Source organism: Canis lupus, chromosome X (genome assembly GCF_003254725.2).
Source record: "Canis lupus dingo isolate Sandy chromosome X, ASM325472v2, whole genome shotgun sequence".
Lineage (NCBI taxonomy): Eukaryota > Metazoa > Chordata > Mammalia > Carnivora > Canidae > Canis > Canis lupus.
The window spans coordinates 79,802,083-79,827,313 of NC_064281.1; the positions used below are offsets into that span (position 1 = coordinate 79,802,083).

Here is a 25,231-nt window from a genome sequence, read left to right on the forward strand (position 1 = left end):
TTTGGATAAAACTTATTTATCTGTTTTTTTTTCTTTTGTTGCATATGCTTTTGGTGGCAAATATAAAACAACATAAAAAAACTCCATTGCCATAAAGACTTATTTCTATATTTATTTCTCAGAGTTTTATAGTTTTAGCTCTTACATTTAGGTCTTTGATCCCTTCTGAGTTAGATTTTGTATATGGTGTGAGGTGAGGGGTTCAACTTATTATTTTGTATATGGAAATTCAGTTGTCCCAGTGCCATTTGTTGAAGAGAGTATTCTTTCCCAATTGAATGGTCAGGACATCATTGATCATTGATATATGGGTTTATTTGTAGACTCCCAATTCTACTCTGTTGACCTATATGCCTTTCCTAATCTCAGTACTACACTGTTTTGATTACTGTAGTTTGTAGTAAGTTTTGAATTTGGGAAGTATGAGTCATTCAACTTTGTTTTTCTTTTTCAAGATTCTTTTAGCTCTTGGGGGCCTTTTCCAATTCCATGTGAATTTTAGGATCAGCATTTCTATTTCTGCATGAGAGGCCATTGGGATTTTAATAGCAATTGCATTGAATCCATAGATCACTTTGGTAATGCTATCCTGTTTTTAAAATATTTTCATTTTTATTATTTATTTATTTAGTGGCTTAAAAAACAGTGATTTGTTATTTCTCCTAAGTGTACGAGCTGACTAGGGCTCAGCTGGATTTTTTTATATAGTTGACACATAATATTCCATTAGTTTCAGGTATAGAACATAGTGCTTCAAATTCTCTGTATGTTATGCTGTGTTCACCACAAGTGTAGCTAACATCTGTCACCATACAAAGTTACTATAGCATTAACTATATTCCCAATGTTGTAGCTTTTATTTCCATGACTTATTCATTCCATAACCAGAGGCCTATACATTCCATTCCCCTTCACCCATTTTGCCCATCCCCTACCAGCCTTCCCTCTGGCTGTTATCAGTTTGATCTCTGTATTTATAGGTCTGATTATGCTTCTTGTTTGTTTATTCATTTGTTTTGTCTTTTAGATTCCACATGAGTGAAGTCATACAGTATTTGTCTTTCACAGTCTGGCTGATTTCACTTAGCAGAATACCTTCTAGGCCCATCCATGTATTGCCCTCTTAACAATGCTAAGTCTACCTATCCATTAACAAAGGAAGTCTTTCCATTTATTTAGGTCTTTAATTTCTTTCAACAATGTTCTGTAGTTTTCAGTGTACAATTTAGAGTGCTCTTGAAGGCTAATGCATATACTCAATAAAACCATATAGTTAGTTTTGTCACCTTTTAGGGGGCATCAAATTGTAACTAAATAACTGTACTAAAAATATATGATCTGTGCTCTTATAGTTATAATATTTTTAAGGACCAATAAAAATACTTGAGTGTTCTTGTGAACTCTGTAGCATTGTTACTTCTTTGTATTTTATTGTTGTAGTCCAACATGAAGAAACAACATATATTGCAATTGCTTTGAAATCATCAATTCACCTTTACGCTTGGGCACCAAAATCCTTTGATGAAAGCACTGCTATCAAAGTAAGTGGTTTCCTTTTTCAAACTTGGATCATATAGTTTTTCTTTTGGGAAACTGTAAACACAGCAATATTTTTATAGTAGCAAAAATAAATACCATTCTTCTACAGTTAATGTAATTTGGCTACACCATGTCAATAATTATCATTTAACCCTTTTTTAGATAATTCACAGGCACTACAGCAAGGGAGAGTGTGAGGGAAATCCCTGACCCCTCCCTTTAGAGGACCTCCCTACCAGCTCCTCATTCCCAATTCTGTAGTCAACATGAAGACCTTCTCTTCTAGAGCCCCAAATGCAGGTTTTGGGTGCTACCACCCCCAGTGACTTGAAGCTGAGAAAGTCTCTGTTCTCTCTTAGTGGGGGGTGGAGAGCAGAGGGAAGGTAAAGAAAGGTGTGACAGTGGTAGAGGGGGAAGCCCCACTGGAAGAGGAATAAGAGAAGATCAAGTCTTTGCTCTAATTACCAGGGCTACAATAGATGGGGTTGGGGAGGAAAGGGCAGAAGGGTCTATATTTCTTCCGAGCTGGAACTCTAAACACATTTCTCTCCAGAACTATTGCAAGGAATGGTGGTTAGGCTTATTTGGATTACCAGTAATATTTCCACCTTTATTATGGTTTAGCTGAACTTCTATGGATCAGCCTCTTAAGGTAACCAGTTGGTGTCCCAAACAGTTAAGTTGCTAATGATTTTTTAATCTCATCTCATAAACTGGGGACTTTTTATCTTTATTATTTTTAATGATACTCCAAAATTCTATGTAAATAGGATTATTTTTTGTTTATTCCATAGCAGTAAGGACTAGTTAATGAACTGGGAGCATTATATAGAGTCCAGTGACTCCTAATCTGGAGTGTACACCAGAATCATTTGGAACATTTGTTGAAAGTTTAGATCTCAGACCTAACCTCAGGCTAAATTAGTAGGTCTGGGGTGGGGCCTGGGAATCTATATTTTTAGCAAATGTGACTTTGAACTAGTTGGTCCATGACAAGTTTTTACAAAGCACTGATAAGGACACATCACGATAGACTCCAGCAAGGTATTTATGTAATATTTTCGTATCTTAGGTCAAGATATGTTTACATGGTATATTTTGCAGCCAAAGCATCACATGTGTGCAATAAAGATGAACTAATTATGACTGCCTCTCAATGTCTATTTTCACAATAAATATGTTCTTTTGTAAAGCACAGACTATCATATAGACAGCCTGCATCTGTCCTGACACAAATTACATGTCTGATCTGATCTCCCTAAATTGGGCCTTGGGTCAGCTGTCTGTATTTGGATATGGGTGTGTTCTTGGCTGTCTGCTGATTGGTCAGAGCTGCCTGATATGGAGCTGGAAAACAAAGAAGATAAGTACCAACAGTCTGTCTAGCCTGATATACAGTTCCTGGTCCAAGTCCTCCTCCAGTTGTTGAATCTCATCTCATGACTGCAGTATAGTGAATCCTGTGATGCCCAGTCCTCTACTGTGACCTGAACTTGGCAATGAATCCTGTTTGACTTTTTGTTTCCTTGGACTAGGAACCTTAGGAGCCTAGAGTACATCCAGTCTATGGTAGGTTAACATGTCTGGCCTTTTTCATTCCCTACCAAGTATGCATTGATCAATCAGCAGACTCCGAAGGAGACTACATGTCCTATGAAGCCTATATACGAATACTGGCAAAAATACAGGCAGCTGATCCAGCGAACCGGTTTAAGAGACCAGATGAGCTCCTTCATTTGCTGAAGCTCAAGGCAAGGAATATAAAGACAGCAAGCAGAGTGCAGGGCCATAAAATGTTCTTATGATCATTGGATATTTGGCCTCCGCAGAGAAACTCAAAACTTAGAGCCTGAATATAATTATGTTCTTATTGTAGTAACAGACCTAAAAAAAGTCATAATACATAGTCTAAATATATTATGTAACTTAAAAAATCAACCAGGGTTTTATAAACTCATTAAACAAAAGGGCAGGGGAATTTTTGCTTTAGTCAGAGTGTCATTTTTGGCCTTTTGGCCATATTTGGTTTTCTATCTACAGGTGTTTCCGACAGTTGGTCATAAGCCAGTGACAGTTGACCTGGCTATTGGTTCTGAAAAAAGACTAAAGATTTTCTTCAGCTCAACAGATGGATATCACATCATTGATGCCGAATCTGAGGTTATGTCTGATGTGACTCTGCCAAATAACGTAAGATCCCTAGAAATATTGTACACCACAATCTGTCAAAACTCTTAATGATTTAAAAATATGATTATCAATATCTATACTGGAACTGAAACCTAAAAGGTAAGTATAGAGTGCCAGGAAGTAGTAATGGATAAGCAGAAATTATTGATGGCTTCTTAGTCCAGACAGCTGAGTCTCTTCTTCAGATAGATTTTGTTTGTCTGGCATGGTGTTTTTTGTTTGTTTTTAAATGAATAGTTTACACTGAAAAATCTGAACTTCTATTGATAAACCAAAAGATCTGATAACATCTGGCCCTTATTAATATTTGGCCATTATCAACTGGAAATGATTCGTGCCTGCCTCCTTTTATTATTTTTTTATGTTTGCTCCCTTTTAGATGGAATATATACTATACATTGCCTATCCATCCACTTTTATATATTTATAATAACCAGTCCTAATGGATGTATGAGTTTACAATCTTTGCTTTTAGTCCTTCTTCACCCCATAATACATAAACAGATTCTTTAAAACTACACCAGTATTGCAGCATCATTATCCCCTTCTTTATTCAAATGATAGTACTTTAACTGTGATATATAGCAAATTATCATAAAGTGTTCTCTTATAGTATCAATTATAGCTAGACTTTCTGATCAAAGGACTCAGCACTTTAAAAGCTAATGTACCTCAATTCTTTACTCTCAAATACTTATACATGATGATTCTGTGGCACAATATCTAAAATATGGATAATTGTAAATATACTATACATATCATTTATATAGAGTTCAAACATAATACCCCCTATACACATGCACCATACAAAATATAATTCTAGTGTGTCTCAAATTTGATGGTAGCAGTGATATTTGTTTTATAGAAAATTATATTTTAAAAAAGGGTTGAAGCAACAAATCTCTGCTTCATCATTTTTTAATTCCCCAGTTTGTTGGCAACTAAAATTTTAGCAGCTTAGCATTATATAAAAGTCCAGGAGAAAACTTCTATGTACTTTAAATCATTGTAGTAATGTGATATTTTACATAGCTTTCAGAATTATCTCATACATCTCTGACAAATTACATAGAGCAATTGTCAAATTATCAGTGGAAACACTAAAAAAAGTATTTTGGTCATATTAAAAATCTAATTAACTCATCACTCAGTTGTCACCTATGAGTATATAGAAATCACCCTGTTTATAAAGTAGAAAATATTGAGCTGAGCCCAGCCAAAGCCACATAGATATGAGTTAAGATTAATATTAATATGTTTTACAGTACTTTTCAGTTTGAGTCTTCCATAGCTTCCTGCATCTTATTTTCTATGTAATAGCAGATAGCCTTTGTTTTGAAGCTAGTGCCATATTAAAAATTGCAGTATTGGTCCAAGTTTATACTGATTTGAAACATCATTCAAGAAGATTGCACTCTCTGTTCCACTTGATTACCAAGCAAGGAGAATTATTTCCTTTTGAAGCAATCAGTTCATTATTGTGGAGGCAAGAATGGGAGATCAATTTTTTAAAAATATTATTTTCTGACCTAATTAGGATACCTTAAGTATATTCAAAAATAGTATTTTTAGCTAACTGCCCTAATGTCCTGACCCATTAAAAGAGAAAGGAATCTAATATAAGGGAGAGGAGTGTCTTCTGAAACAGAAGATATTGAAGATTATATTTTTCCAAGAGTGCCCGATTACAAAACCTGTAATGCTACAGGGGAGCCATGTGTGCTAAAGAATATCTGATTACTGCAGGAACCATCTGAGAAGCAAAGAATTACCTCTGGGGCTTTCTGAATTTACAGCAGTCCAGCTTTATTCTAAACAGATTTTTTAGAGACAGCCTTCTTTCTTGCAATTTCTTTTTCTCTCTTCTTTCATCTCTTCTCTGATTCAATTGCTCATGCAAGTGCCCAGGGAACGCATTAAAATTGCTTTTCGCCTCTGGATCCCCATTTTAGTTTTAAGGATTGTTGTTGCTGAGACATGGCCTGAAGCACTTGGCCTGAGTACGCTGGGTTTGGCAAGTATAGTTTCTGACCTTTTCTTCTTGTAACTTGCTAATTTAGAGAAATAATAAAGGAATGTAATTGTTCATTTTTTCAGGGAAATACTATTAATGTGGCAATTTCTGTAGTTTAAGTAAATTTTGTCACATTGTTTCATGCATTATAAAATTTTTAAAATTCTTAGATATTTCTTAGTATTTCATGTTATGTCGCCTAAGACATCTCTGAAATTGTATGTTGAAGATATTTTATGACTTATAAATTGGATAAGAAATCCTACATTTTTTGTGAAGGGAGAATGACTGTTCTATTTCAAGTAGTAATGAATATTATAGTTACCCCTTCTAAATATTTTAAGCTCAAGCTATTTTTAAGTTAATTTTTCTATTTCTGATTTAAATGAATTGGATAGATAACCAGTGATTGTGTATTTGTTAGTTGATTCACATATTCATCACTAAACTATTCACTAAATGTGCTGAAATGAATCTGAAGTCCCACTTTGTAAGAAGTAATGTTTCTTCTGTCATTACGTTAAATTTCAACAATTTTATCTGTGTTGGAAATGTTTTTTTCAAACAAAGTTTTCTCCTAAATATAAAGGACACTATTTGAACAGTGATGCCTTTATAACATAGGAAAGGTTGTTTTCAGGTGTTGGGTAGCATGCTGTTTAATATTAAAATAGAAGTTTCTCTTCCTCCCTGCACTTTGAAGCCCTTTTTGTCTTTATTGCTCAGCCAAGCTGCTTCAGTTAAAGTATTAGTAATAAAATGTTGGACATATAAATCTTTATGAAACATAATTCCAGCCCCTGGAAATCATTATACCACAGAATATCATCATTTTACCTGATTCCTTGGGAATTGGCATGATGCTCACCTTCAATGCTGAAGCCCTTTCTCTAGAAGCAAATGAACAGCTCTTCAAGAAGATCCTTGAAGTGTGGAAAGACATACCATCTTCAGTAGGTATGTACAAAATTTTTTCTCTTTTTTATGACCTCAGAGAAACTTCTATTTTCTGAAATATCACATTTTCTCCAGGCATATAAGGTTAATTTAAGATACTTAATAAGGTGTGTGTTTACCATATACTTAATAAATTCGCAAGGCTACCACAAAGAGACTAATTTTGACCAAGTTGTTCATGTGTAGTAGTAATATAACTAAAATAGGAAAGGAATTCCTTTCCACAATAATCTATAATTTTATTTTAACTCCCTTTCCTTGCAGATTTTATGCAGATGTTGGAAATACTTTATTCCCTCACATTGATTTTGGGGGTTTACCCTTATCTTAGGAGATTGCCAAATAATCATAAAAGGAGAGCAGAATATTTCTATTTCATATAGCAAATAGTGTTCTATTTAGAGAGTGATAATCCTGTGAAGAATCAAATACAAACTAAATATGTGACATATTGGGTCACTAAGATTTCATCATCCTTCATTTATGAAGGAGATAAATATGACTCTCTGGAATGCCTATTAGGTACTAATAGATTGCACCATAAAGAAAACTGCCTTTCATCTTCATCAGGCCAGGACATTTTTTTTCCTCTTAATGAATGCAGCATTGCTGATTTGGAAAATATGAATAACTTGAGACTCTTGTATATGTCTCTGAGGCTTGGTGACTACAAAGGTGATTCTAGACAGGGAACAGAATGCATATGAACAGTACAAATATTAGGAAGAGTAGAATGACTTGGTGGAGGATAAATGTTCCTGAAAGGAAGAAAGGGTTAATGAAGTAAATAAAAGAGAAAAGGAAAGGAGAAGTAAGGAGAGGGAAGGAAAGGTAGAAGGAGAAAGGTAGTTTATTAAGGAGGCAGAAGCTAACGAAATCTTTATATGAAATGGTTAAATGTGATCCGCATGTAGCTTTATTTTTTTATTTATTTTTTTTAAAGATTTTATTTGTTTATTCATGAGAATACACAGAGAGGAGAGAGAGAGGCAGAGACACAGGCAGAGGGAGAAGCAGGCTCCACGCAGGGAGCCCGACATGGGATTCGATCCCGGGTCTCCAGGATCAGGCCCTGGGCTGTAGGCGGCGCCAAACCGCTGAGCCACCAGGGCTGCCCCCCATGTAGCTTTAAAGACCAATTTGAAAGAACTGCTTTTTAATGGACATTTTTACATTACGGGATGATGGCACTTTGCATTGCACCTGTAGAATCCTTTCCTTTTGCACATATAGTGTTAACAATTGTCCTGAAAACCTCTTTGAATTTCTTCAAGCAATGAAGAACTCCCAAGGGTTTAAAACCATTTTAAGTGACAGAAGTAAATGCTTATAATTGACAGATCTGGGGCAAAATAAACTGAAAATAATGAATCTTGTTCTAACCTTTACAGTGGTACTTTTGTGATCAATATATTAATTAGAAATTAAAATAAGGAAACTCAGTTCAAATGGGAAACTGAGCAAACCTCTATATTTATGCCACTAGACAATCATAGGAATCAAAGCGGTCTTTAAAAAATGTCATCTGGCAAGCTCTTGTCCTTAAGACAACTTCTGACCTAAAACAAGCTATTTTAAGTTGCAAGAATTTGAAAAGCATCTCTCTCCACATAAAATAAGTTATAGCACTATAGGAATGTGATATTTTAGTTTGTGTATTAAGGATATTTTGATAATATACTAAAGACTACAGTATAACATTTATATTAAGGAAATAAGTTTCTCTTTCTGTCTAAAAACAGTTGCTTTGCTATTTAAAACTAACCTAGATCCAGATTTCCCCAATATAAAATTTACATTTCCTTGAGATATAATAAATGTTTTCAATAATAATATCATTGCTTAGAAATTTCAAACAAATATATAGAAGCTTAGCAATTACAACAGGTATCACTAAGCATTACCACTCCAAATCATTGGATCTTATTTCATAAGCAAACTAGCTCAGTTGCCAGGTTAAGTAGCAAATTAATGTTTTTCAGAATTAAGGTGTGAATTTTGTCATGCCATATGAACTGTGAGCTTGGACTCAGCAAGTATCAAATTTAGAATTTTTTGCTCTGTGTGGTTGTTGACAAACTACCAATTTCAATGAAGTATTCACATTGGTGACAAAAATTCAAATCCAGATAGACTAAATCTACTACTTATTTCCAACACTCAGGTCATAGATTACTCTCACTTTCTTTGTATTTAATTCCAGTCTGAAACTGGATTTATAAAGTCATTGTCCAGGAGAGCCATTTGTCTGAATAAAAATACCATTGTGAAATATAATGGTAAAAAAATGAAATTGTAATATAATTACAATTTTGTGATCAATTTCATACATGGAAATGTTTTGAACTGTAATGAAAAGGAAACAAGAGACCATAAATGCTTATTTAAGTTTTAGTTGAGGAATTCAAAATGCCTTACAGTATGCTTGTAAAAAGTCACTTTTGTCAAAGTTTAAGAATTTTTTCATGACTCCTTTTATGTATATTTAATGTATACATATATAGGCCAGGTAAAGTTTGGTTTAAACAAAAGCATTCTAGAACTTTTGAGAATTATAAAGAAAATTTTAACTATAATAACTCAGTTTATTGTTTCTATAATAGAAGAAAATGGAAGGTCTAAGAACTGAATTCTGATTTTAGTCATGTAACATGGGAATGAAGGTGCCTTGTTTTGGTGTTCTCTAGACTATTTCAGTTTGACTCAAAATCTTGATATTATTTTAAGTACAGGATTGAATTTATTTATGAAAATTTACTTTCCAATGAAGTACATAAAAAATCTACTTAAAAGTTAAACATTCAACAACAATTCTTCTCCCTGTGTCAGAAAATACTTTTCAGCACCAGCTGACTATATGACTGCATAATTAGGTTTTCTGCTTTAAGGCAATTGTCATTATTTTTAAATTGAAATGTAGTTGGTATATAATGTTATATTAGTTTTTATTTAAAAAAGGTAAAGTTTCAGGTATACAGCATGGTGATTTTATAATTTTATACATTACTCAATGCTTACCATAATAAGTGTAGTCACTATCTGTCAACCTCCAGTTGTCATAATCTTTATTGTTACCAAGTAGTAGGTGACACAGGGTGCAAAAGTTAAAATCTTAATAAAATTGCCTGAGTAAGACACAGTATCAAATTAGGTTTAGTTCTGTTTATAATGTGGTCATTCATTGACTTGCACTAGAGTTGCTAAAGTTATTATCTGAGCAAATCATTTTTTAACGTCTTAATTTTGAAGTTAATCAGATTTTTAATGTATGTCACTGAAGCCCAAATACAAACCCTTATGGAATGCTATACCTCAACTAGACTGTAAAAAAATGGCTGTCGGCAGATTTTACTTTCTATAAACAGGGTAGAATTAACATTTAGCTTTTTCTGTGGTATTAGAGAATAGGAATACAAAGACTAAGATCTAATTATTCAGGGACACCTGGGTGGCTTAGCGGTTAAGTGTCTGCCTTTGGCTCAGGGCGTGATCCTGGAGACCCGGGATCGAATCCCACGTCGAGCTCCCTGCATGGAGCCTGCTTCTCCCTCTGCCTGTGTCTCTGCCTCTCTCTCTCTCTGTGTCTCTCATGAATAAATAAATAAAAATCTTTTTAAAAAACCTAGTTATTCAACATTTGAATAATCACAATTATAACAGTGAATAGCTTGCTTGAATACCACTGCTGAGCAGCACATGGCCAAATGACTAACTATAGAAGGAGGAAAAACAAAATATGCTTACCTAAACTGAGCTTATTAATGAGCTTATTAATAATCAAATGTTGACTATGGTTTTAATTTGCTATTACTGATAGAAAAAAATTTCTGATTTTTAAATTTATATTATAGCTTATGAGTGTACACAGCGAACCACAGGATGGGGCCAAAAGGCCATCGAAGTCCGCTCTTTGCAATCAAGGGTCCTGGAAAGTGAACTGAAGCGCAGGTCAATTAAGAAGCTGAGATTTCTGTGTACCCGAGGTGACAAGGTATTGTTTATATCCCGCAGTTACAGCAAAAATAAAGCAGGCAATGAAAATTAAGTAAGAAAATCCTTTTCCTCTGGCCATAAATATATTTATGATATAATTCCCAAATTGGCAAACTATTGATTGATAAAAAACAATTTTTCATTTTGCAGTAGTAATATCCCATTTGACAGGAAAGAAAAATAAAATTGAAATTTGTCAATTATTTATGTAATGTAATCGATTTTAACAACAAATTCAGATAGTTTAAATGGAAAATACACATTACATAAAACCATTACAGTCTCTACATACTATGAGAAATAATAGCATGAAAAAATAACCCTGACAAAACTAGGAAACATCCACATTTTAAATAGATTGCAGAGGATTCAAATTAATTTCAGAACAGGCAGGGTAAACATTATGCATGAAGGAAAAAGTACTGGTTTGCAATATGAAGGGATATAATGGGAAGAACCAGTGTTTGAGGTCAGATAGACTTAGCATGCAGTCCTGGTTCTGCCACCTAATGAGGTGTAAGAATCTGGAAGACTGATGAATCTTCCTGATTCTTAGTTCCTTCATCTCCAAATGAAAATATTAATAACTCTTTTGATAACAATTTTGAAAATTAATGATAATGTGTGTATAGTAAGCATCTCACAGATTGCCTGAGACATGAAATACATTAAGTCAAGGATAGTTAGTGTTATTATCATCATCATCAATGTCAAAACCCTTCTAAGTATATTCATTGTGGATGTGGAAAGCCTTAGTCCTAGCAAGGAGGCCTCTGCTATTTATTTTCATGTTCTGTTTTAAATTTCTTTATGGCACAGACCATACTCATAAGACATGTTCCTCTCTAAACTGGTTAGTTTAACTCATAATATCAATCTATTGGTGTCAGTCCATTCCACTGATATAGAAAATCCCACCAAGTAGAAAATTTCAGCAGCCATTTAAACAGCAGCAACAATGGTGAACAACATCAAATATCTTAATCATTTCCTTATATTAAAAGAAAAAGTACAGCCAACTTGAGTAGATTTTTTAGTAGATTTTTTTAAAGCAAAAGGAATAATCCTTAACCAAAGTCAATCAAGAATGTCACCAGATGAGTGCCACAATGAAAATCTAATTTTAACTATGTGAAGTACAATTATATAGAATATGATAGATTATTTTTAATATATAATTTAGACTCCATACCAATTTAAAGTCTTTTTCTTCCATTTAAATCCTGGTCCAAAAGAAAAGTATGGCTTAATATTTTAATTAGTTGATGTAGAATAATTGAAATTATAGTTGTATCTGTCAAATATCAGATTAAAATGTAGTAAATATTTACTGATGATATCTCTTTCTCTCTTTTTAAAGCTATTTTTTACCTCCACCCTGCGCAATCGCCACAGCCGGGTTTACTTCATGACCCTTGGAAACCTTGAAGAGCTCCAAAACAATTATGGTGTTTAAAAAGTTCCAATGATTTATTACATTTACAAACATCATAAATATGCAACTTGCATTTTAATATTTCTGAGATTAAATGAGCATTCAGTTTTATTTTAGGGAAAAATTAAATCAGATACTTTACTTTTAATGTAGCACAAAATAGTTCTAATGAGAAATGCAGCTTTATATATAAAATTAACTATAGCAAGCTCTATGTACTCCAGTGGTGTACAATGTCTTTTGCACAAACTTTGTAACTTTTGTTACTGTGAATTCAAATATTACTCTTTGGACAGTTTGGACAGTATCTATATTCAGATTTTACTACATGGTGTAAAGAAACCTGTAATAAGTTAGATCATAAATCCTTTCAAAATAATTGACCCTGAGTGAAGTTTTTCAGAAAAAAAAACAGCAACAAACTATATGTACATTTGCAAAGTCATATAAAGAACCAAAGTTTAGATTATTAAGTGAAAATAATGACTATTGCTATAAACCAGACTAAGCCTGAACAACCTACATGCCTGGAGAAAACTACAGTGATAAAAGGGAAAAGGCTACCCATTTACTTATAGTTCCTTGACAGTCAAGCTCCTAGTCAGAGACCAGTTGTGTTTTTTTCATACCACGGTAAGCTGGTTTTCTCCTGATAAGGAGGAAGAAAGTCTTAGATGCTTGATTTTCCTCAGAACCCCTGAAAATGTGCAATAGCTGTTTAAAATAAAACCACCAAATAATACACTTGCAAGACTGAATACAGGACTGAACTATACACATGTACTGTAGAATGAGTTTTTATTTTTAATACATTAAAGTAGGCATCAAATTTTAACCCCCAAAAACAGATTGGTTGATTTATCAAAACTCTTATCTGGCCAACAGTGGGACCATCAGACAACATTGAATATTTTCCCAATCCCAGATTAAACTATATAAAAATTCTACCCCCCACCCCGGGTCAGTCGTTAAACAAAAAGAACAAAATGTAACAACAAAAACTTTGGCTGCTAATGCTTATGTTTTCCTATTTCTATTACTGTAAAATCAGAAATTAATCTAAAAGTGATAAGTCTACATGTTGGGATTTAATGTTTAGGTAAAAAAAGAAAGAAGAAAGAAGAAAGAAAGAAAGAAAGAAAGGAAGAAAGAAAGAAAGAAAGAAAGAAAGAAAGAAAGAAAGAAAAGAAAGAAAGAAAGAAAGAAAGAAAGAAAGAAAGAAAGAAAGAAAGAAAGAATATTTTGAAAAAAATACAGCTTTCATCAAATTTAGAGTAGTGAAAATCATGCTAGTCTATCACCCAATATATTATAGATGCCATAGATAGGTGGTGTTTGGTCACCTATAGTACCTGCTACCTGGTGAAAAACATAGTTTCATAATTTCCTCAATACCATGGTTAGTTCTGGGGCAACAGAGAAGCAACAGAACTACCGCAAAGTATACCTCAATATAATTCCTCTAGTTCTGCTTCAAAAGTATGAAGCAAGCACTAGCAGGATACTAATTTACAAACTACCTGGTTAACCAAAATACAAAAGCAGCTGACTATGTGTGATTTCATGATAGCACATTGTTTCTTGACACTCTGGTGCCAAGAATGATGATTTGGATTTTCCTAACAACTTCTATCAAGAGTGTAGTAGCTCAAAATGAGAATTTAGGAGAACCTGAATCCATGAATTAAAGAAATAAATGTGATTCACATTTCTGTTACTGTGACACAATAATGTGATCCTAAAACTGGCTTATTCTTGTGTGTTTACAACTCGAATGACTTTTTAATGCAGTAGTTTAAAGAGAAAACAAACATTTACGTCAAATTATTTCCTTAGAAGTAGTCTTCATTATTATAAATTTGTACACCAAAAAGCCATGGGGTACTTTGTGCAAGTACCTCATTGCTGAGCAAATGGAGCTTGCTATGTTTGAATTTCAGAAAATTTTTCATTTAAGTAGTGTGTAGAATCAAGTCTTTTAAGAATTCATTTTTTTCTTCATAATATTTACTCAAAGTTAAGATTCAAAAATAAGTTTTATCTTAAAATCGTATTTTAAGGCATTAAGACAGTAAACTATTTTAGGAAGTCAACTCCCATTGTGCTTTGTGGCTGTTATTCTAGTAAACAGAGACCATAGTGAACTGAATCTACAGAGATGCCCCAAAGTAAACAGGAAAAATTACAGATGTGTAACTGAGCTTTAAAGGATGAGGTGTTAATAAAGAAAGGAAGCTGAGTACATATCACGAAAGGAGATTGAAATGTTGAGTAGCCAAATAGAAAGGACTGAAAATATTTAAAGTGGTTCATAGGTAATGAGTATTTCCAATTTTGATGTTATTCCATCTGGAATTTTTATATCCTTTGCCAGCTGAAACGAAGTGAAGAGACAATTAAATTTCATAGTCAGTGCACAGTAATAGAAGGTATATCTACACCTTGCTTTGTAGATCAAGCACCTGAAGCAATGGAGGGGGAATCCTGACCAGCCAATTCCCCTAGCCCTGTGATTGAAATCATGAAAGTTCTAGCAGCTTGTGAGTAGCACTGGGACAAAATACAGTTTTATTTTAGTGTACTTTAGTTTTTTCACTAAAGCCTTTGTCCAAAATAAAAGGCAGTGTTGGAAATATTTGAAAACTAGAAAATGATGTATGAAAAGGGCTGACAAGAAAAGCTCTGAGTGATCATGTCTGTTGAAGTGAGCTCAGAGCCTCAGAGGAAATAGTAAGAAAGGGTAATCATTTATATAGTAAAATAGGCAAAGCAGAAATCATACATGTGCATATACACGCATGTACACATACATACAAACCAGTAGAATGCATAATTTTTAATATTTTTAATATTTTAGTGCTACCAGTTTCTAGAGAAAATAATCAGTAGATATTTTCTGCCAGAACTCATTTAATTGAAATAGTATTCATAAAACTAGGAATAATGCCACATACATTCAATGGGATCTTTTAAATACTCCAATTATTTTTTAAAATGTACCTATTTAAATCAATTTATATTCGATCTGTGCTTTAAAATTTATTGAAATAATCTTTGAGACTGCTAATTGTTTCATCAGAAAATCTGTAATGAACTATTGTTCAACCTCTAAAAATAAACATTTTAAAAAATATTGAATGATATCTTTATTTGAAATATGCTTGTCTAATGCCTCAGAATTAGGATTCATTTGGGGAATATTCAGTTCTTTAAAGCATGTAATAAGGTATGAATTGGAAGTTTTTAGGGGTTTTTCTTGTTATTGCAGTAGGAATTCTGGCTAAGGAGGTTTACATTGATTGATTAAAATTTTTCTAGGTACAATAGTAGAATTTCCTCAAAATGTATGGGACTTTGCACAGACACACAGCATCACCACAGCATGGGTAAAACCCAAGGAAATTTTAATGCCAAATCCCTTCCCATCCCACCCCAGTGTCCTGAAGTCCAGTGGAAAATAAGAGGAGAAACCTTTTCCAAATAGAGGAGTAATAGATTTATAGTTTCTTAACATTCAAGAAAGGGGTTAGTGCAGGCTGATGGTTGAAAATGAAAGACAGAATAATTATGGCAAATTGTCAAGAAAGTTGAGTCCTTCAGTTGGGAACAGAAGAGGAATAACACTTTTCTCAGCAGGTCACAGAAGCATTAGAGGCATGGCCCCATGAATATTCTGTTGTCTAGGAACATTCTAGAGAGAAGTTTATCAAGTTTTCCCATTACGGCCAGCTGACCATGGTCCTAATTTGTCATGTGTGGCAAGGCATTCATGAGTTGGGTTACCTGGACATGACAAGCTCATCCAGACTTTTAGAGTCTAAATTCAAAGTGCTTCTATGATCAAATTGACTCATTCAGCTTCATATATAGAGCCCACAGACTTCAACTATTTTAAGAGGCAGTGATCCAAGTAATAAAAATATCATCACAGATTGGAATTAGAATGGGCAGGGTGGATAGCCCAAGGCTGAGAGAGGGCATTTTCCTAAGAATGCTTTACCAAAACACAGGGACAGGGTAGGTCATGAGTAGAAGCTGCTATTAGCAACTTTATCATTCTCTAAAGAAGCAGTGGGTTTACAGACTCCAATACTGCAAATCCGTTAACTGAACCTTTTCCAACATTATGATTTCCAATATAAGAGCATCTTTTTATTTACAGGGCCTTTGGCCCTCACATAAGGATACTCAGGTTCCTGAGGATACTAAAGCCTTTGAGTATAGCTACTCTTTAATTCCAAAAATTGAGTAGAAAGTAGCTAATGGATTAAAGTCCAAACATGTTCCAGAAAACATTGTCATATGTCATGTTTCATGTTGTTTACAACCATTTCAACTGATTAAAAAATAGTTCCCAAAGGAGGAAAATTTATTCTATATGGATTTATATTTTTAGAAGCTAGCCCAGAATCTGCTTTATAGATGAGTATAAAATCAGATTGGGGAATAACTTTCTCTAATATCTTTGCCACCCTATATGTCAAAGTGACTTGTTTGGTGCTTAGCATACAGCAAAGACATAAAATAATGAGTTGAAAAGGAGAAATGGACTTTTTTTTACTTTGATTATCCTTAACTATTTTATTTACAACAGTTTAAAATTCACAAATCTATTTGATTCTTCAAAGTACTATCTGTGTCTGGTGACCAAAGAGTAATTACCTTTACTGGATAATTTCAAATGATTTTACCCTACAAATCTGAAATGAAACAAAGAATAGGTCAAAATGAAATTAAAATTAAAAGTGTCCTCTCAAGTTTTATTTTTTGGATTTTTATTTTTTATTGAAGTACAATTCAGATAGTGTTATATTAGTTTCAGGTGTACAATATAGTGATTCAATAATTCTGTACATTACTCAGTGCTCATCATAGTAAGTGTATTCTTAATCCTCTTATTTATTTCACCTATAGCATTACCTTTAAAAGCAACACATTAGGGACCACTGTTACCCTTAGTAATTACCCAAGGATCATGAGTAATGACAAAGATTGTTTAGTAACATAAAATAGAACAAGAACAAGCCGTTCAACTGGCTGTTTTATACAAACATTTATTTTGAAGGTAATTCTTTGTCACAAGATTGACTATATATCATCTTGAGACATATTTAAAGGTCACCAAAGCTTGTCAATATACTTTCTGACCCCAATATTTTAAGTTCTATTCCTGTAAATTGATATATCAAATTCCAGGCATTCCTTGAAGGTATGTTTTGACCAGATGGAGTATATCTGACTTGCAAGTGGATAGGTAGCCATTAAAATATATGCCAAATGGGACCATCTTTTCAAAAGTCTAAAGGGAAGCATGCAACACTATAAAGTTGAATCTCAGTCAAGAGTCAGAAATGAATATAAAAAATTTTAAAGTGAATTAAACCACTCACAGAGCTAGAACAAACAATAGCCATAGCAATCTTGAAAAGGAAAGCAAAGCTGGAGGCATCACAATTCTGGACTTCAAGTTATATTACTGATGAAAATCTTCATTCTATAAGTGAAATTAATACTATATGTCAGACTGGAAAAGTAAGTGTTTTATTTGAAAAAAATGGACAAGACATGAATAGACATTTCTCCAAAGACTTTCAGATGGCCAACAGATACATGAAAAGATGTTCAACATCATTCATCATCAAGGAAATGCAAATCAAAATTACAATGAAGATTCTACCTCACACCTGTGAGAATGGCTAAAATCAAAAGCACAAGAAACAAGTGTTGGTGAGAATATAGAGAAAAAGGAACTGCCTTATACTATTGGTGGAAATGCAAACTGGTGCAGCCACTGTGGAAAATGGTATGGAGTTTCCTCAAAACATTAAAAATAGAACTATCCAACAATCTAGTGATTGCACTACTGGGTTTTACCCAAGAAATTAAAAAAAAAACACTAATTCAAAGGAATACATACACCCCTGTTTATAGCAGCATTATGTACAATAGCCAAGATATGGAACCAAGGTTAAAGAAGATGTTACACACACACACACACACACAGAGAGAGAGGAATATTATTCAACCACAGAAAAGAATGAAATCTTGCCATTTGCAACAACATGGATGGAGCTACAGAGTAAAATGCTGAGCGAAGTAAGTCAGAGAAAATTACCATATGATTTCACTCATATGTGGAATTTAAGAAACAAAACAAATGAAAAGAGGGAAAAAATAAGAGAAAAAAACAAGAAATAAACTCTTAACTATAGAGAACAAACTGATGGTTATCAGAAGGGAGGTAGGTGGGAGGGATGGGTGAAATAGGTGATGGGAATTAAAGAGTACACTTATCATGAAGAGCACTGAATAATGTAGACAATTGTTGGATCACTATATTGTACACTGTAAATTAATATAACAAATATACTGGCATTAAAATTAAAAACTTAAAAACACTTATATCTGAAAACGTAAAATGTATTTGTGAATTTTACTTCACAAACTTGAATGTGCAAAAACCAAAACCAACAAACAAGAAAACAAAAAATGGTTATTTGAACTCCAACTCTTATCCCACCAGGAAATTCAATCTTAATCATTATTTGGACTTTCCTCATTCATCCATTAAGGTTATACAAATGTCTGGGTGATCAGAAAATTGAGGGGTACCCCCACTGGTTTATAGTCTACACTAGTCAACTTTGATGTTGTTCATTTATCCTCTTTCAGTGACTCTGATACTCATGTGTTATGTCTGGCCATTGAAATATTTGGCAAAGCAGGGAGTCCAGATACCTTGGGTCATATCTACTGTGGTCATACTACTTCCTTGGGTGCTGAGTAAGCATGAGTCCCTGATGTTTTAATAACCTAAGTTCCTTATGTCCTTTCCTATTCCTGGTGAATCTCTTTATCTCCCCCTAAACTCTTGTATTTTTGTTCCCTCCTCATCCCTTATAAAATGTAATTACTGGGCACCTGGATGGTTCAGTGGTTGAGTGTCTGCCTTTGGCTAAGGTCGTGATTCTGGGATCCTGGGATCGAGTCCCAAATCAGGCTCACCAAAGGAAGCCTGCCTTGCCCTCTGCCCTGTGTCTCTGCCTTTCTCTGTGTGGCTCTCATGAATAAATTAATAAAATCTTTAAAAATATAAAAATAGAATGTAATTACTTCTTTCCCTTTCCTTCATGAGAATTACCTAACATAATTATGTTTTTTTAATATTTTATTTATTTATTCATGATAGACATGGGGGGAGGGGGCAGAGACACAGGCAGAGAGAGAAGCAGGCGCCATGCTGGGAGCCTGACACAGAACTCGATCCCGGGACTCCAGGATGATGTCCTGAGCCAAAGGCAGGCGCTGAGCTGCCGAGCCACCCAGGGATCCTAACATAATTATGTTAAAGACCTTAGGCTTAAAAAATCCAGCAAGAGATTTTAAGAAAATTTTTGCTTTAAGCCCCACTATATAACCTCTGTACCTGCTCAAGGAAAAACTCTCCATAATCTTGGGGAGAGAAACTCAGTGAGAACAAATTAAGACCATAATTAGTTGATCCTGTTACCTACATATGAAAAAGAATTCAACTTAATGCAATCAAAGAAATGAAAATTTTGAAAAAGGAGACACTATTGTTGCTACGATGAGGAAGTCCAAAAATATCTAATCATCTCTCATTACGATCTCTACAATCCCCTTCCTCATACTCTAATACTTTCCTTTATGCCCTGTTGCAGCTTCCAAACCATTGTCCTTCTAGATCATTTTCCCTCTTTTCTCCCTGATAACTCCCACCTTTGAATCTCTTGCTATCAGATAATATTATCCATTACCCCTTCCTCGGCGCAGTCATGTATAGACTCTCACATCATTCTCCTCATTCCTTAAAAAATTTAGCACTTGCCTGTGATTTATTCCAACACTACTAATTTTTGATAAAATTAATACCTACTTAGCTGATCCTGTCAATGTCCTTCCTACTGTAATCCATGACTTTCCTATCCAAATAAGCTTGACCACAGTATCTCAGCCACCTACTTCCACAGTAATATACATAGAACCATATAATTACCAATAATTATATTTCTTTTATAATCTTAATTTCAATAGTCTCATTCTCATACCACTACTTAATTTTTCCAGCTGACTCCCTCTATCACTGGACTCTAAAAATTTTTTGACCTTATATGGGCCACAGTCCACATCTTTTAACTCCCCTTCACCCTTATCCAAAGAAGTCCTCATTCTCTTACTCAGCTAAGATTTCATGGTGTCTCAGCATAATCAATCGTTTGTATGGACCCTTAATTCTATAGCTATTTTTAGCTTGGCAAAAATCACAGAGATCTTTGAATTGAACTCTTCATCCCTTCCACACCTACAGCCCAGATGATTGTGGCTATAGAAAATACACAAGTGTGCTAACTGATCTCATTTTTTAAAGATTTTATTCATTTATTCATGAAACACACACACAGAGAGAGAGAGAGAGAGAGAGAGGCAGAGACATAGACAGTGGGAGAAGGAGACTCCATGCAGGGTGCCTGATTTGGGGCTCGATCCTAGGTCCCCGGGATCAGGCTCTGGGCTGAAGGTGGCGCTAAACCGCCGAAACACCCAGGCTGCCCTTGATCTCATTTTTAATGCATGACTGAAAGCCAACAGTGGGCTGGCAACACCACCCAATAACATGCTGCATTCCCTTAGCCCACTCACATCTAGGAAGATTAAAAATTCATACTTTTTCTTCTGTCCTTAATTCTCCAAAATCGCCTCTCTCATTCTCATTCTCACCTAATGACCTCTAGTCACAGTTCACTGAGAAAATAAAAACAACTACCCTCCTATCCACCCACATATCAAATTGATTTTATTGAGTAAGAGTTACTCTTACTCAGATCAGTTTTGTATTAATTCCAATCAAATTTTCATCCCTACCACTGTATGCAAAGAGCTAAAAAGCTCTTCTCAAGGTCATCAATGTTCTCTACAAGGTTAAATACAATGCCAATTCTTCCCAGTCCTCTTTTATTTAATGTATCAGTAATGTTTAGCAAAATTGATCACTCTCTCCTTGAAGCAGTTTCTTCTCTTGGCTTCTGGGATACCATTCTCTTCTGATGTGTGGTATATATAATTCTGCTAACTGGTCTCATTTCTTCCTGTCTCCTCTTCTGGTTTCTTCTCATCTCTCTGATCTCTAAATGTTGTAGTATCTCAGGGTTCAGTTCTAGTATCTTATACCTCTTTATCTACAATTTCTCCTTAAGTGATAGCACCTATTCTCATACATTTTTATGTCATCTATCTATCCACTGACAACACCCAAATAATTATTTCTACTCTAAATCACTATTCTGAGTTCCAGACTCATATCATCTACTACTTTGCATACCATAAAGTTTACCACTTTAAAGTGTACAATTCAGTGGCTCTTACTATATTTACATATTGTGCAAATATCACCATAAACAAATTACAGAACATTTTATCACACCCCAAAGAAACCTCACACCCTTTAATAGTCACTCGCCATTACCCGTCCACCCTTTCACAACCTTAGGCAATTATTAATATGCTATCTGTCTCCATACACTTGCCTATTCTGGACAGTATATATAAAAGGAATTATACAATATGTGGTCTTTTGTGATTGGATCTTTTCAATTAGCAAAATGTTTTTCAGGTTAATCTATTTTGTAGCATGACATGTTGTGATTAGACACTAGGGAAATGTAAATCAAAACTCTAATGAAATACTACTTTACACACAAACTAGGATGACTGTTATTTTTAAAAAGCCCAATAAGTGTTTTCCATAACGTGGAGAAATTGAAACCCTCATACATTGTTGGTGGGAATGTAAATTGGTGCAGCTCCTTTAGAAAACAGTTTGAAAAATCCTAAAATGTTAAGCATAGAGTCACCACATGCCCCAGTAATTCCACTCTTAAGTACATACCCAAGAGCAGTCAAAACATATACACACAAATATGTGTGCACAAATGTTCAACATTATTCATAATATCCCAAAGTGGAAAAATCCTTTATATATTCTGGTTTCAAGTCATTTAACAGATATGTGATTAGCAAATATTTTCTACAATTCGATGGGTAATCCTTTCATTTTATTACTGGTGTCACATGTACTACAGAAGTTTTCAAGTTTGATGAAATCCAATTTACCATTTTTTTCTTACGCTTTTGGTGTCATATCCAAGAAATCATTGCAAATCTAATGCTATTAAGCTTTTCCCGGTTATTTCTTTTAAGAATTTGATAGTTTCAGTTCCTTTCTTAAGATTTTATTTATTTATTCATGAGAGACACACAGAGAGAGGCAGAGACACAGGCAGAGGGAGCAGGCTCCCTCTGGGGACCCCAATGTGGGACTTGATCCCAGGACGCCAGGATCACAACCTGAACCAAAGAGATGTCAACCACTGAGCCACTCAGGTGCTCCTATAGTTTTAGTTCTTACATTTAGGTCTTTGATCCATTTTGAGTTAATTTTTGTGTATGGTGTGAGATTGAGGTCTCATTTAATTTTTTTGTACCTGGATATCCAGTTGTCCTAGAAACATGTGTTGAACACACTTTTCTCAACTGAATCGTCTTATTTCCCATGTTAAAAATCAATGGACCATAAATATATAGGTTTCTTGTATGAACTCTCAATTTCATGCTATTGATCTATCTTTATGCCAATATCGAGCTGTTTTATTTACTGCATATTTGTACTAAGTCTTGAAATTGGGAGTGTGATTCTTCCAACATTGCTCTTCTTTTTCAAGATTATTTTGGATCCCTTGCAGTTCAGTATACATTTTGAGATTAGATTGTCAATTTCTAAAAAAAAATGGAAGCCAAGTGTTTCATAGAGATTGTGTTGAATATGTAGATCAATGTGGAGGGTATCACTCTTAACAATGTTAAGTCCGTTATTCCATAACACAGATTGCCTTTTTACTTATTTCAGTCTTTCTTTTAATTTCAGTCTTTAATTTCATTCAGTGATATATTATAGATTTATGTGTATAAATCTTCCACATCTTTTGTTAAATATATCCCTAAGAATTTCATTACTTCTTATTGGTGTTCAATTTACCAACATACAGAATAACACCCAGTGCTCATCCCATCAAGTGTCCCCCTCAGTGCCCGTCACCCACTCACTCCCACCCCCCGCCCTCCTCCCCTTCCACCACCCCTAGTTCGTTTCCCAGAGTTAGGAATCTTTATGTTCTGTCTCCCTTTCTGATATTTCCCACACATTTCTTCTCCCTTCCCTTATATTCCCTTTCACTATTATTTATAATCCCCAAATGAATGAGAACATACGCAGTTTGTCCTTCTCCAATTGACTTACTTCACTCAGCATAATACCCTCCAGGTCCATCCATGTTGAAGCAAATGGTGGGTATTTGTCGTTTCTAATGGCTGAGTAATATTCCATTGTATACATAAACCACATCTTTATCCATTCATCTTTCAATGGACACCAAGGCTCCTTGAACAGTTTGGCTATTGTGGACATTGCTGCTAGAAACATCGAGGTGCAGGTGTCCCAGTGTTTCATTGCATCTGAATCTTTGGGGTAAATCCCCAACAGTGCAATTGCTGGGTCGTAGGGAAGGTCTATTTTTAACTCTTTAGGGAACCTCCACACAGTTTTCCAGAGTGGCTGCACCAATTCACATTCCCACCAACAGTGTAAGAGGGTTCCCTTTTCTCTGCATCCTCTCCAACATTTGTTGTTTCCTGCCTTGTTAATTTTCCCCATTCTCACTGGTGTGAGGTAGTATCTCATTGTGATTTGATTTGTATTTCCCTGATGGCAAATGATGCAGAGCATTTTCTCATGTGCATGTTGGCCATGTCTACGTCTTCCTCTGTGAGATTTCTCTTCATGTCTTTTGCCCATTTCATGATTGGATTGTTTGTTTCTTTGGCGTTGAGTTTAATAAGTTCTTTATAGATCTTGGAAACTAGCCCTTTATCTGATACTTCATTTGCAAATATCTTCTCCCATTCTGCAGGTTGTCTTTTAGATTTGTTGACTGTATCCTTTGCTGTGCAAAAGCTTCTTATCTTGATGATGTCCCAATTGTTCATTTTTGCTTTTGTTTATTTTGCCTTCGTGGATGTATCTTGCAAGAAGTTACTGTGGCCAAGTTCAAAAAGGGTGTTGCCTGTGTTCTCCTCCAGGATTTTGATGGAATCTTGTCTCACATTTAGATCTTTCATCCATTTTGAATTTATCTTTGTGTATGGTGAAAGAGAGTGGTCTAGTTTCATTGTTCTGCATATGGATGTCCAATTTTCCCAGAACCATTTATTGAAGAGACTGTCTTTCTTCCAGTGGATAGTCTTTCCTCCTTAATCGAATATTAGTTGACCATAAAGTTCAGGGTCCACTTCTGGGTTCTCTATTCTGTTCCATTGATATAGGTGTCTGTTTTTGTGCCAGTACCACACTGTCTTGATGACCATAGCTTTGTAGTACAACCTGAAATCTGGCATTGTAATGCTCCCAGATAATGATTTTCTTTTTTAAAATTCCCCTGGGCATTCAGGGTCTTTTCTGATTCCACACAAATCTTAAAATAATTTGTTTTAACTCTCTGAAGAAAGTCCATGGTATTTTGATAGGGATTGCATTAAACATGCAAATTGCCCTGGGTAACATTGACATTTTCACAATATTAATTCTGCCAATCCATGAGCATGGAATATTTTTCCATCTCTTTGTGTCTCCCTCAATGTCTTTCAGAAGTGTTCTATAGTTTTTAGGGTATAGATCCTTTACCTCTTTGGTGAGGTTTACTCCTAGGTATCTTATGCTTTTGGGTGCAATTGTAAATGGGATTGACTCCTTAATTTCTCTTTCTTCAGTCTCATTGTTAGTGTATAGAAATGCCATTGATGTCTGGGCATTGATTTTGTATCCTCCCACGCTACCAAATTGCTGAATGAGTTCTAGCAATCTTGGGGTGGAGGCTTTTGGGTTTTCTATGTAGAGTATCATGTCATCGGCGAAGAGGGAGAGTTTGATTTCTTCTTTGCCAATTTGAATGCCTTTAATGTCTTTTTGTTGTCTGATTGCTGAGGGGAGGACTTACAATCTTATGTTGAATAGCAGTGGTGGGAGTGGACAT

General features: G+C 34.7%; 1 protein-coding gene across 3 annotated transcripts in view; it reads left to right on the forward strand.

Moving 5' to 3' along the window:
• Positions 1–15,261, forward strand: part of NRK (Nik related kinase) — a 146,607-nt gene extending 131,346 nt beyond the window's left edge. The window contains exons 24-29 of one of the 3 annotated variants that reach the window (XM_049107124.1): positions 1,441–1,545; positions 3,148–3,290; positions 3,580–3,729; positions 6,541–6,700; positions 10,552–10,691; positions 12,054–15,261. In XM_049107124.1, the coding sequence (XP_048963081.1) occupies positions 1,441–1,545; positions 3,148–3,290; positions 3,580–3,729; positions 6,541–6,700; positions 10,552–10,691; positions 12,054–12,149 (794 nt within the window). In that variant the 3' untranslated portion in view covers positions 12,150–15,261. The remainder of the gene's footprint in view (positions 1–1,440; positions 1,546–3,147; positions 3,291–3,579; positions 3,730–6,540; positions 6,701–10,551; positions 10,692–12,053) is intronic. The other 2 variants (XM_035712153.2, XM_035712154.2) reach the window with 2 other exon arrangements.
• The last annotated feature ends 9,970 nt before the right edge of the window (positions 15,262–25,231 follow it).